At 45.5% G+C, this 12,879-nt stretch overlaps 2 protein-coding genes across 6 annotated transcripts in view; both read right to left on the bottom strand.

The window, feature by feature from the left end:
- The window catches only part of DMC1 (DNA meiotic recombinase 1), a 32,087-nt gene extending 26,542 nt beyond the window's left edge, over positions 1-5,545 (bottom strand). The window contains exons 1-3 of the mRNA XM_072127897.1: positions 5,325-5,545; positions 1,050-1,138; positions 312-356 (exon numbers count right to left, since the gene is read on the bottom strand). Coding sequence (XP_071983998.1) covers positions 312-356; positions 1,050-1,106 — 102 coding nt within the window. The 5' untranslated portion in view covers positions 1,107-1,138; positions 5,325-5,545. The remainder of the gene's footprint in view (positions 1-311; positions 357-1,049; positions 1,139-5,324) is intronic.
- Positions 5,546-9,796: 4,251 nt separating this feature from the next.
- The window catches only part of FAM227A (family with sequence similarity 227 member A), a 40,908-nt gene continuing 37,825 nt past the window's right edge, over positions 9,797-12,879 (bottom strand). For 4 of the 5 annotated variants that reach the window (XM_072127670.1, XM_072127667.1, XM_072127669.1 and 1 more), the window contains one exon: positions 9,797-10,024. In XM_072127670.1, the coding sequence (XP_071983771.1) occupies positions 9,845-10,024 (180 nt within the window). In that variant the 3' untranslated portion in view covers positions 9,797-9,844. The remainder of the gene's footprint in view (positions 10,025-12,879) is intronic. The other variant, XR_011850279.1, reaches the window with a different exon arrangement.

Here is a 12,879-nt window from a genome sequence, read left to right as displayed (position 1 = left end):
TGCAACAATTATTGTAAACCAAAGTCAAGTGTGGAGAATACACAGAGATAATAAATAATGCAAAGATTTATGCCTGTTCTGGTGGTAAACCACAAGTGGTGTTGGTTCAAAATAACCGGTGCAAAAAAAAAAAAAAAAGATGAATGAATGAATGAAATAAGATGTATGTTTCACTACCAAGCACGTGGGATTCCTACAATACCCATTCAGTTTACTGTAACAATCCAAAATATTATGGAATGTTTCTATTTGATCAGTAATTTTTGGTATAACCAAATACAAATGAGCGAAATTAAGTAGTAAATACTTACAATACCATGCTTTTGTAGCATATCAATATCTTGGAAAAAGGACTCCTAAATAAAATTCAATGGTTATCATTTTTTAAAATATTTTATAAACATACGTTTTTTTGTTTTTCTTTATTTATAAAATGTTCAAAGACAGAAAAACAACACATACAATGTACAGCATAGATAAATATACATAACTATAACAAAATATGCCTGAAAATAAAGTCAGTGTGTAAAGAGTCCAAGACACGGGTATGTCGATACAGCAAAGGGAGGTAACTCCAACCTGGGAGAGAGCTAGGTGTAAGGTCAAGGACCCCTACTGTGCGCTGGAACTTCCTCTGCTGCAGTGAGATTGCATCAGATAGAGTGAGGGGGAATGTCAACAAAAGCAGGGGACAGGGTGAGATACTCTAACACCCTGTGAATCTGTAGCATGGAAGGGCACTTGGGAACTTTCGGCTCATATGCATAATTATAAAAAACTGATTTTAGAAGAAGGAGGTCATGGATAATAATTATAAGAAAATCCCCACAGTCATGGTGACTGGATCTATGAGTAGATGCCCCTGCTTTATCATGGTAGATTCCTTTTAATATAGAAGTTTATGGGCAAATACAAATTTAAAAAATTTGTATTGTTGCATATTTCATGCAGATTGGTTTAGCACATTCCGGGCATATACAGCAAGAATACACCATATATTGGTCTTATGTACTATAGTAATTTTTTAAACAAATATTAAACATAGTTACCTCATCATCGTGAAATCCTATTTCCTCATCCACTACTTGATCCTCCATTGATTTCATGCCAGCAAAAGAATAAAAACAGATAAACAGACCTGTATGAAATAAATAGATATAAGTAAAGCCTGTATTAGTGATAGAGGTGCTGATGTATCGTGCCTTGTGTGCCAGCTTTTTGGCATAAAACACATGAAAAAGTCACAATTTCTCACCCATGTAGTCTGTATCGTATGCTACATAACTCTGCTATTGTATATGCTGTCTAGTAGGAGTAGTAGAAAAACAACCGGGTAGGTGCTAGACGCGCTTCCCAATTATCCACTGCTGTCTGGCAGGCTGTGCGCTGTACGCCAGGCAGCAGTGGACTACAGACCAACCAAATCCCCCTGTTGGTCATAAGAAACATCACCATACTTACCCTCCTAGCCCTGCCACCCAGCATCCCTCACGGACCTGATGAAGGGAGTGGACCACCCCCGAAACGCGTAGTCCATTTTTACCTTATGAATAAAACCTTTTAAACCCAAGCAATATTTGTTGGATCACTCAATAATTGGGAAGCGCGTCTAGCACCTACCCGGTTGTTTTTCTACTCCTCCTCCTCGATTTCATCATTCGGCACTACCCAGTACCGGAATCCGGATAGACGCTGCATACCCTACCCATAAACACCCGGAAAAACGACAATCTCGATATCTGCTCTATACGCACAAGACACAAGGTGTCCCAAGGTGAGCAGATATCTCTTTCAGGACTTAACACCTAGAAGTAACATATTGCACTAGGGGCGCCGCCTGTGTTTTCTTTTTATTTTCCATTGTATATGATGGACATGTGTCTTCAGAAATACATTAAAAATGTTTGTCTAAGGCCTCTCCTACACTTGCGAGTGTGATGCGAGTTCAGCCAGTTCTGTCCTGGGGGGTCCTCTCTACACAGTGCAGGTGGTAGCTGAGAGGAGGACACTGTGTAAGTTGAAGTCTATTCTGGAGAATAGCTCCCATTCCTTGCATGACACTGTGGTGGCTTTGGGGAGCACCTTCAGAGACCGACTGCTTCACCCCAAATGTGAAAGGGAGCGATATCGTAAGTCATTCCTCCCCGCTGCCATGAGGCTGTTCAACAAACAAGGTTCAAACAGAAGTAACCTGCGCCCCCCACCTAACCAGTCCCTGCAGGTCCCATCCACAGACTAAACATCAAACTGCCGATCATTGCTTGTCTCTTTTTTTGTCTTTCTATCCCCCTTTTCTTTTTGTTCATTTATCCCTAATATTATTGTTGTCATAGTTTGTACTTCACTCTCTGTACCCTCTCTGCTGCTGTAACGCTGTGAATTTCCCCACTGTGGGACTAATAAAGGATTATCTTATCTTATCTTATATAGGATATATATGCATCACACCCCACTTGTACACAGTATTCTTTGATAAAGCCTCTCTACATCACAAAAACATAGGCTAAATTCACACTGCCGTGAGCCCGCCGCACCGTAGCACGGCAGGCACACGGCAGCGCGAGGAGAGGAGGAGGAGGTGAGCGCAGCTCACCCCCGCCCCTCTCCATAGGAAGTAATGGCGCAGGGCGCCGTAATACGGGGAAAGATAGGACATGTCCTATCTTTCCCCGGGCTACGGAGCGGTACGGTGCCGCACGTGTGCTGCACCGTACCGCTCCCGTACAGGGCCGTGAGCCCATAGAAGTGTATGGGGGACGTATATACGTCCCCCATACTGTAGTGTGAATGTAGCCTTAGTCCGTGTGAGCAGAACAGAGGCAGAACTCTGACAGCTAGGTAACTAGTCCTCTCACAGTAGAAAACAGTAAACAGGTTTTCTAACCAATTAGGTTAATCAAAAGATTCAAGGGTGACCCGCTACTCAGACCATGGTACACCACCTCCTGTATTGCCTCCCAATCCAAAGAGGCCACTTATTGGCCTTTTTTTTTTTTCTCAATACCAGAACACTCCATGAAATAGTTTCCTTTTTCATCTTGGAAATCTATGAAATATACCCAGCTGGGTCAAATATAGTTTAGTGCATATGCACAGCCACTTTCCGTTATGGTCTATGGGAGCATTGGAAAATACCCACTGTCTATTTTGCCACTCCCAGTCAGAGGACCTCATCCTCTATATAGGTGCATCTATGATGTATTGATAACATATTCTGTGGATCTTTTGAAACTTTTTTTCATTGTGCTTTAAGTCCTCAATAACAGAATAGTAAATGTCTAACACCCAACATCCCTTTTACTCATCTTATATACAGCTTTAATCAAGTGCTGGTGGCCATGCCATGTTTTATTTCTACATCAGGTCCTACCTGGCATAGAAATAGCCTGAGCCAGCAACTCCTCAGCGGGGATAGGGATACGCTAGCATTTGCGATTATTTCAGGGCTTCTACACCAGAAGCCTTGATAAATAAGCACCTATAGCTTTGTTTGGTACTGCAGGTCAGCATTTTATGCTTTATTGGGAGCTACAAATGTGACCGATGGTTATCAAAGGCCTGTGAAAGGGAAAGAGAACTCAGTGCTGCGATTGCTTCAGTTGATGGAGGTTTCAGGTGTTAGACTCCCTCCATTCTGATAAACTATCCTAAGCACAGGTGATATGCAACAAAAAACCCTGCTTACGTGATAAAGCAGTGACTGTGGGGGCTGGATGTCCTCAGTGTAGCATCATTAATTCAACCCCAAATCTTGTGATGTCAAGATGCTCCAACTCTTGGTAGGGGGAGGCCATATGATCCTAAAGGTGCGATCACATGTACCGCTTTGATTCCATTTGCAAACAGAGCCCATGGGGGCATGCCGTTTATATGAGAACGTGTTTCTATGAGAACGCATGGTAACCAGCACCCAATGTCTTGTGCTGGTTACCAATCACATGGGTTTCTATACAAATACATATGCAGTTGGGCCATTGCATCCCCCTAGCGCTTTGATTCTGAGTCAAAGTGCTACATGTGCTGAGAGCATTACTGCCAGGCAGTGGAAAGGCACTGCGTTCTTGCTCCTGATGAATGATTTTAAAATTGGAGCAACATATAAGTGAGAAACCAGCTAGTAGAGTTGCTAGAAGAGTTGCAGCTACAGGTGGAAAGCTCCACATGGGAACTGACTGAAGTCTTATGAGTCAGAATGAGGATGAGGTTCCTCTGCTAAGTCTAGTTCTAAATCTTATACCCGCCTAGTTCGGTATAGGGTGTTGACTGATCACAAGTACCCTAATCCAAGTGTCATAAAGATCAGTGCCATAAGGGGATCAATGTAATTAAATGGTATAAATCACCCTTTAACGTAATCATGCTGTTACATTGGGCTGCTTACACACTTTGAGGGAGATTTATCATAATTCTCTTACAACAGAACTGTTTTAGTTGCCCGCGGCAACCAATCAGAGCTCAGCTTCAATTTTCCAATAGCTGTTTATAAAATTAAAGGAAATCTACCACCAGGACAAAGGATTGTAAACCAAGCACACTGACATACCGGTGTATGCCCCATCTGGAAAGATTTGCTCTTCTTTAAGCTTTTTCTGGACTTGTTTTTAAGAAAAAAAGGCTTTACAAAATATGCAAAGGAGCCTGTGGAGCTCCAAGCTCTATTAACACCTATGGAGCCTGGGGCCCCTAAGGCTCATTTGCATAATTGTAAATAGGCTTTTTTTTTTTTTTTTAAACCAAAGGTATAAGAAGCTAAAAGAAGAACATATTCTGCCAGAGTGGGAACATACCTGCATGTCAGTGTGCTTGGTTTACAATCCTTCATTCTGGTGGTAGATATCCTTTAAAGCTGAGCTCGGATTGGTTTCCATGGGCAACTAGAACAGTTTTACCTCAGAAATGTAATGATAAGTCTCCCCCTTTGCTCTTCTTCCTTTTACATTACTTCAAGCAGCTTGTAGGTAGAAAAATCACCTCAGATTCACATGCAAATAAGCCGACAAATGATTCATCTTGTGTTTTGAGATGGATGCAAGGCTCTGGCTCCATTAGCAGGCCCATGTGCATGGAAATCTAATGCCATTTTTTTGAACAAAGAAGCTGCATGTAGCTATATAGAAGGTAGAAAAGTAAAGTGTGTAATGAGCCTAATGTAACACCAAGATTCCCCTTTACATTTATTCCTGGAAGAGAAGGTAACACTGCAAGTGTGAGGCAGCACCCAGTCAAAGATTACACATAGAAGACCCCTCACAGTGTCCTTATTCTCACAACAGGAGAATAAGGACACTGCACAGACTATAACACTGCCTCCTGTGTTTCCTCACCTGAATTACAATAATTTGACTTTTTAATAATGATTTAGTAATTATCAGTGAGATGCGAGCACGGGGCTGTCCTGTACGATGTGACCGCGAAGAATGCGAGAGAAAAGAAACGTGTAACGTGACTACAGAACAGAATCTCTGCTTGGTTTTCCCGCGCTTACGCGTCACCTCAGGAGCTCTGTGCTGCGCGCGGTGACGTCACTAAGCCCGGGCGGAGATGATAGACAAGTTGTATCAGTAGGGGCGTGTCTGGAATGTATGTCACCGGAAGGGGCTGGGCTTATCGGTGCATCTTCTTACGTTAGAAGATCGCAGTCGCACGATTGTTACATGAGACTATAGGAGTGCAATGAGTGAACGCTATTCTTATCAAGATAAATGCACTGAACTGATCCATGTCAATGTCCTGGGATCCTAGCCCAGTAGCTGTAGCTTCTTCAGCTCATAATACAGCAAATATTATTATTTTCTAAATATACCTTTATTTCATGCAACAAACCGAATTATTCAAGCAATTAAAGGGAACCTGTCATCATGATCCCTTTTTCTGGCTCCCTCATGCCCCCATAGAGAATACTGTGCACATTGCCATTGTTTTTATAATAAAACTGTCTTTTTCTGATAAAAAGAAAAGTTAGCTGAAAGTTCAGTCTCTTCAGAGCAGTGTCCCATAAGATTGGCCAGTGAGAAATGGTCCCATCCCACACCCTGGGAAAATAGCTCCGTCATGTATCTATTTAAAGTTTTTAAAACGCCCATATCCCAACTATTTGAAATAGATGCATGACGGAGCAGTTTCCCGAGATGGGGGGGGGCTGCTTCTCAGTGGCCATTCCCATGGGACACAGCTCCGCAGAGAGGAAGGTAAACTTTCTACTAAGGCCGGCGCCACATTTAATGCAAAACACCGGCGGCTTGTTCCTGATCGCAGGCGTTTCCATGGAAAGCGAGCCTGCGACAAAGCGCTACGTGTGGCGCCGGCCTAAGGCCTCTTTCACACTAGCGTTGCAGATCACGTCAGAGTTTGATCAGTGTGCGATCAGGGTTTGGTCAGTGAAAAACTGACATTTTGCATCAGAGTTCAGTTTTAGGTCAGAGTTTGTTCAGTGTCTCAGTTTTTCATGCGCATTTTCAGTAGAAATTTCAATGCGTTTCAGGACTCAGGACTGAGCTCTATCTTTTCTATGGCAATTGATACGTGAAAAACGCATTGTACTTGCATGTGTCTCAGAGTGCTATGCATTTTTGATGCATCTCCATAGACTCGTATGGTGCGTTTTTTACACACGTGACTTGCAAAAGTAGAGCATGCCGAGATTTAAACGTGCGTGAAAAAAATGCAAGTCTGAAAAGACCCATTGATTACAATGGGTCAGAGTGCAATGCAAGTTCTGCACGTCAAAAGCACGCGCAGAACACGCACGTGAAAAATGCAAGTGTGGAAGGGGCCTTATTCTTCTTTTTTTTCAGAAAAAGCCAGTTTTATTTATACAAATGCTTTGGCAATGTGCACACTATTCTCTATGGGGGAGCCAGAAAAAAGGTTCCTGATGACAGGTTCCCTTTAATATACTTCTTTGTCTCCACCTGCACCATGTAGCAGGTACGCTCTTAAAGTTATAGTTAAACAGGTTATCTTCCCCAGCCATGATGACGGTACAAGCGGATCTCCAGCAGGAAGGACGCACCTCCCCCCCCCCCCCCCCCGCGGTAGGGACCCACTAATCACATGGTTTGTTTTCATGTTTTTAAAATGTTGCAAGTAAAAAATACATGTTATTGAACACTATGCATCGTTGGATTTGAGCGGGATCATTTTTCATCTTTGGTGAATGGTTCTCAGGTGGAGTGAGGATCCTACCATTGGCGTTTCCTCGTGGTAGAAGCTGAACGCCACCCGATTGTATATTCCCCAGCACATGTTAAAGGACAAATACAGTATGTACTCAAGTATAAGCTGAGGTTTTCAGCACAAAAATGTGCTGAAAAACCCTAACTTGGCTTATACTAAAATCATTCTTGGGCCGTTTTTACTAAGTGCGTTTCCAGATCGTTAAAAACGCATCAGTTTTTCATTGCGCAATTTTGGAAACCGGACAAAAACGCATGCGTTTTTTAACTCATGCGTTTATAACGATCTGAAAACGCACTTAGTAAAAACGGCCCAAAAACGCCATGTGTGTCTTCACCCTAAGGCTCCAGGCCGTCATAGCAACTTATTCCCGCCACTCGATGATGTTGTAGTGGTGGCGAAGCATGGATCAAATCCAATATGGAGGCCGCAATGTAAATGTCAGTTGTCAGGCATTTAAAGGGGTTTTCCAAGAGTAGGCAAAAAAAACCCCTTGTAATTACCTAGTGCGACGCTCCAGGTTTCCCTCGCTGGCTGCCCGGAAGTTGTTAGCGCGGGACTTTAATGCTCCTGTAAGCAAACAGGGGCACGACACAGAGGGACTGTGGCGCGGAACCGCCGGAAGAGGAACAACAAGTTTATTTTTTTATGCAGCTTCTTCCTGGTCACCTTGCTAATTATTTTATACTCTCAGACAACCCCTTTAAATAGTTAACAGCCGTGGTCAGTGCTGGTGTAAGCGGTAGGTGTTTCCTGAATATGCACCCTGTATGGAGAGGGCTCAGCCTTTTGAGCTCTCTCCATATACCTGTTCCCGACACAAACGCAGTAATAGTATGGCATGTGTCAGGAAGGGGTTAATTCTAGAGTTGCAATTAGTTAATGACATGATCATACTTTATTCATGCTCTTTACTATCCACCATTTGACGTCTGAAACCTTTTCTTCTCCGCAAAAATGTAAGGTCTCACCACTCAAAGTAAAAATTAAGCATCTAAGCCTCTAAAATATTGTTGTGCCATATCTGGAAGTTGTGTGGACAACTTTAAATCGCTTCCTGCCGCTCTCAGAACCCATGCGTTCTGGGTGTGTCTAAAAAGGATAACTAAAGTGATCTTGCGTACCCTTCAGGGGTCCAAATGTCACAGTTTCCTAAACAGGTATCATAAGTGTGGAGGCGCTATAGAAAAAGAGGCATAAGAATTGAGGTTCCAGAGAAAGTGGCATTTTAAGTGGCAATAAATAAGGGGGTGTTACAAAAGTAAGGTTACAAAAAAATGAGGCTTTATAGATGGGGGGCACTATAGTAGGGGGCCAAGAAGTAGGGACTAAAATGAAGGGCAACACTATAAAATGTTTCAGGAATTTACCTCTTGTACTGTTTATTAGCGTCACTCGACCCAGGGCTGGCACACATAAGACTCTACATAAGGAATCCATGGGAGTGAGGGTATACTAAGGGTATATTTAATTAATTTTACTAGAGTCTATGCATTTGTCAGACAATGCTGCATAACAACTAGGTTTCTGGTACTTGTCATTGCACCTCAAAATGATACCAAAACCTGCCCTCCAAAAGCACATTAGCCCACTAGCCCTTCTGTCCTCTGCCAAGTGCCTAAAGTTAACGCAGTTAACGTGAATGTTTACATTTTAGGGCTAAATAAATGTTTATTACCATGTATACGCGACTTTAAACTGAGTTTTTCTGCACAAAAATGTGCTGAAAAACCCTAAATCAGCTTACACTCGAGTCAAGAAAAAAAAAAAGTGTACTCACCCTCCCCACGCGGTCCATCACAGGCATCGTGACGTCACCCGTACGCTGATATTCTATTGTATGCGCTGGCATCGGCATACAGTTTGATGTCAGCGAGCGGCTGACGCCATGGTGCCCGCAACGGACTGCGCGGGAACACGGAGCCGATACCGCGGCCACACTGCATAGGAGAGGACATGCGGGGGAAGGGCGGGCGTCGGAAGGTGAGTACACTTTTAGTTTTTTTCCTACAGGGAAAAGGGGGCGGACAGGCTATATACTGGGGGGCAGGGGCTGGCAGGCTATTTACTACATGGTCTGGCTGGGTATATACTGGAGGGGGCTGGCAGGCTATATACTACAGGGGGCTGGTAGGCTGTATACTACAGGGGGCTGGCAGGCTATATACTACAGGGGGCTGGCAGGCTATATGCTACAGAGGGTTTGCAGGCTATATACTACAGGGGGTTGGCAGGCTATATACTACAGGCGGCTGGCTGGCTATATACTACAGGGGACTGTTAGGCTATATACTACAGGGGGCTGCCAGGCTATATACTACAGGGGGCTGGCAGGCTGTATACTATAGGGGGCTGGATGGCTGTATACTACAGGGGGCTGGCAGGCTGTATACTACAGGGGGCTGGCTATATACTGGGGGGGGCTGTGACTGATGCACTCTCAGATTATAGTAGAGTCAATTGTTTTTTCCAGGTTTTTTGTGGTAAAATTAGGGGTCTCGGCTTATACTCGTTTATATATGGTAATAAAATGCTGCAGTATTTTTTTCTTATATAGAAATTGGACTTATGAAAGCAGAATAAAATAGTATTACATCTTTTTTTAAATGAACAACTTTATTTCAGAAGACATTAGTAACAATTAAGCCAGGAGGAGGACAGAAGATCTTCAGCTCTTTATGAAAGGAGACGATATCTGCTTCTGTATCTCTGTCCTGTGGACTAGAACACTCACTCCTGCTTGTCCATCCACTTTTCGCTTTTCCAAGTAATATTGGACCAGAGGACTGTGTCCACTCAGGTTGAACAGCATATGTATGGAATTTAGTTTATGACAAGCTGGCTGAGACTGAAAATAATAATAATAATAATTAAAACATAATGTGGTTAGAGAAATTCTGACAAAGCATACATTTTTTTTATATTAGTATGAGTAAAATGTCTCCATATTTCCTTGTATTTTGTTTCAGGGTACGGGTGCTGTTACACCTAATGTATGCCATAGGAAGCACCATAGGAATAAGGTGCTCTGCCCCGGATCTTTTGGCCAGTGCCCCAAATCTCCTCGGGTCAGCAGATCATCTGCCCCCCTGCCCGGGAGATTCCTTCCCTCTCGTTCTCATCACGATCTGTGTCCTCAGATCGTGATGAGAAGGAGTGCAGGCGCTGCTTTCCCCTGCAAGGACCTAGCCTCCGGGAGTTCCAGAGGCTGAAGGACCTGTGATGATGTCATGATCACATGACCTGCAGGGGAAAGCAGCGCACAGAAAGAGAGAGAGCTGCATCTGTGAGGTGAGAAACATGATAGGGACTAGGGAAGGGGGAGAACATTGTGAGGCACTTTATTTCCTGGGGGGCTGAGTGAGGCACATTATTTCCTGGGGAGCTGTGTGAGGCACATTACTGACTGGGGGGCTGTGTGAGGCACATTATTTCCTGGGGGGCTGTGTGAGGCACATTATTTCCTGGGGGGACTGTGTGAGGCACATTATTTCCTGGGGGGCTGTGTGAGGCACATTATTTCCTGGGGGGCTGTGTGGGGCACATTATTTCCTGGGGGGGCTGTGTGAGGCACATTATTTACTGGGGGGGCTGTGTGAGGCACATTATTTCCTGGGGGGCTGTGTGAGGCACATTATTTCCTGGGGGGCTGTGTGAGGCACATTATTTACTGGGGGGGCTGTGTGAGGCACATTATTTACTGGGGGGGCTGTGTGAGGCACATTATTTCCTGGGGGGCTGTGTGAGGAACATTATTTCCTGGGGGGCTGTGTGAGGCACATTATTTACTGGGGGGCTGTGTGAGGCACATTATTTCCTGGGGGGCTGTGTGAGGCACATTACTTACTGGGGGGACTGTGTGAGGCACATTATTTACTGGGGGGACTGTGTGAGGCACATTATTTACTGGGGGGGGACTGTGAGGCACATTATTTCCTGGGGGGCTGTGTGAGGCACATTATTTCCTGGGGGGCTGTGTGGGCACATTATTTACTGGGGGGACTGTGTGAGGCACATTATTTACTGGGGGGACTGTGTGAGGCACATTATTTCCTGGGGGGCTGTGTGAGGCACATTATTTCCTGGGGGGCTGTGTGAGGCACATTATTTCCTGGGGGGCTGTGTGAGGCACATTATTTCCTGGGGGGCTGTGTGGGCACATTATTTACTGGGGGGCTGTGTGCGGCACATTATTTACTGGGGGGCTGTGTGAGGCACATTATTTACTGGGGGGCTGTGTGAGGCACATTACTTACTGGGGGGCTGTGTGAGGCACATTACTTACTGGGGGGCTGTGTGAGGCACATTACTTACTGGGGGGCTGTGTGAGGCACATTACTTATGGGGGGGCTGTGTGAGGCACATTACTTACTGGGGGGCTGTGTGGGGACATTACTTACTGGGGTGCTGTGTGAGGACATTACTTACAGGGGGGCTGTGTGTGAGGCACATTACTTACAGGGGGGCTGTGTGGGCACATTACTTACTGGGGGGCTGTGTGTGAGGCACATTACTTACAGGGGGGCTGTGTGGGGACATTACTTACTGGGGGGCTGTGTGAGGACATTACTTACTGGGGGGCTGTGTGAGGCACATTACTTACAGGGGGGCTGTGTGGGCACATTACTTACTGGGGGGCTGTGTGAGGCACATTACTTATGGGGGGGCTGTGTGAGGCACATTACTTACAGGGGGGCTGTGTGGGGACATTACTTACTGGGGGGCTGTGTGTGAGGCACATTACTTACTGGGGGGCTGTGTGAGGACATTACTTACTGGGGGGCTGTGTGTGAGGCACATTACTTACAGGGGGGCTGTGTGGGGACATTACTTACTGGGGGGCTGTGTGAGGACATTACTTACTGGGGGGCTGTGTGAGGCACATTACTTACCGGGGGGCTGTGTGAGGCACATTACTTATGGGGGGGCTGTGTGAGGCACATTATTTACTGGGGGGCTGTGTGAGGCACATTACTTACTGGGGGGCTGTGTGAGGCACATTACTTACTGGGGGGCTGTGTGAGGCACATTACTTACTGGGGGGCTGTGTGAGGCACATTACTTTTGGGGGGGCTGTGTGAGGCACATTACTTACTGGGGGGCTGTGTGGGGACATTACTTACTGGGGTGCTGTGTGAGGACATTACTTACAGGGGGGCTGTGTGTGAGGCACATTACTTACAGGGGGGCTGTGTGGGCACATTACTTACTGGGGGGCTGTGTGTGAGGCACATTACTTACAGGGGGGCTGTGTGGGGACATTACTTACTGGGGGGCTGTGTGGGCACATTACTTACTGGGGGGCTGTGTGAGGCACATTACTTATGGGGGGCTGTGTGAGGCACATTACTTACAGGGGGGCTGTGTGGGGACATTACTTACTGGGGGGCTGTGTGTGAGGCACATTACTTACTGGGGGGCTGTGTGAGGACATTACTTACTGGGGGGCTGTGTGTGAGGCACATTACTTACAGGGGGGCTGTGTGGGGACATTACTTACTGGGGGGCTGTGTGAGGCACATTACTTACTGGGGGGCTGTGTGGGCACATTACTTACTGGGGGGCTGTGTGAGGCACATTACTTACAGGGGGGCTGTGTGGGCACATTACTTACTGGGGGGCTGTGTGTGAGGCACATTACTTACAGGGGGGCTGTGTGGGGACATTACTTACTGGGGGGCTGTGTGGGCACATTACTTACTG

This window comes from Engystomops pustulosus, chromosome 10 (genome assembly GCF_040894005.1).
Source record: "Engystomops pustulosus chromosome 10, aEngPut4.maternal, whole genome shotgun sequence".
Lineage (NCBI taxonomy): Eukaryota > Metazoa > Chordata > Amphibia > Anura > Leptodactylidae > Engystomops > Engystomops pustulosus.
This window is presented reverse-complemented; position numbering and strand designations above follow the sequence as displayed.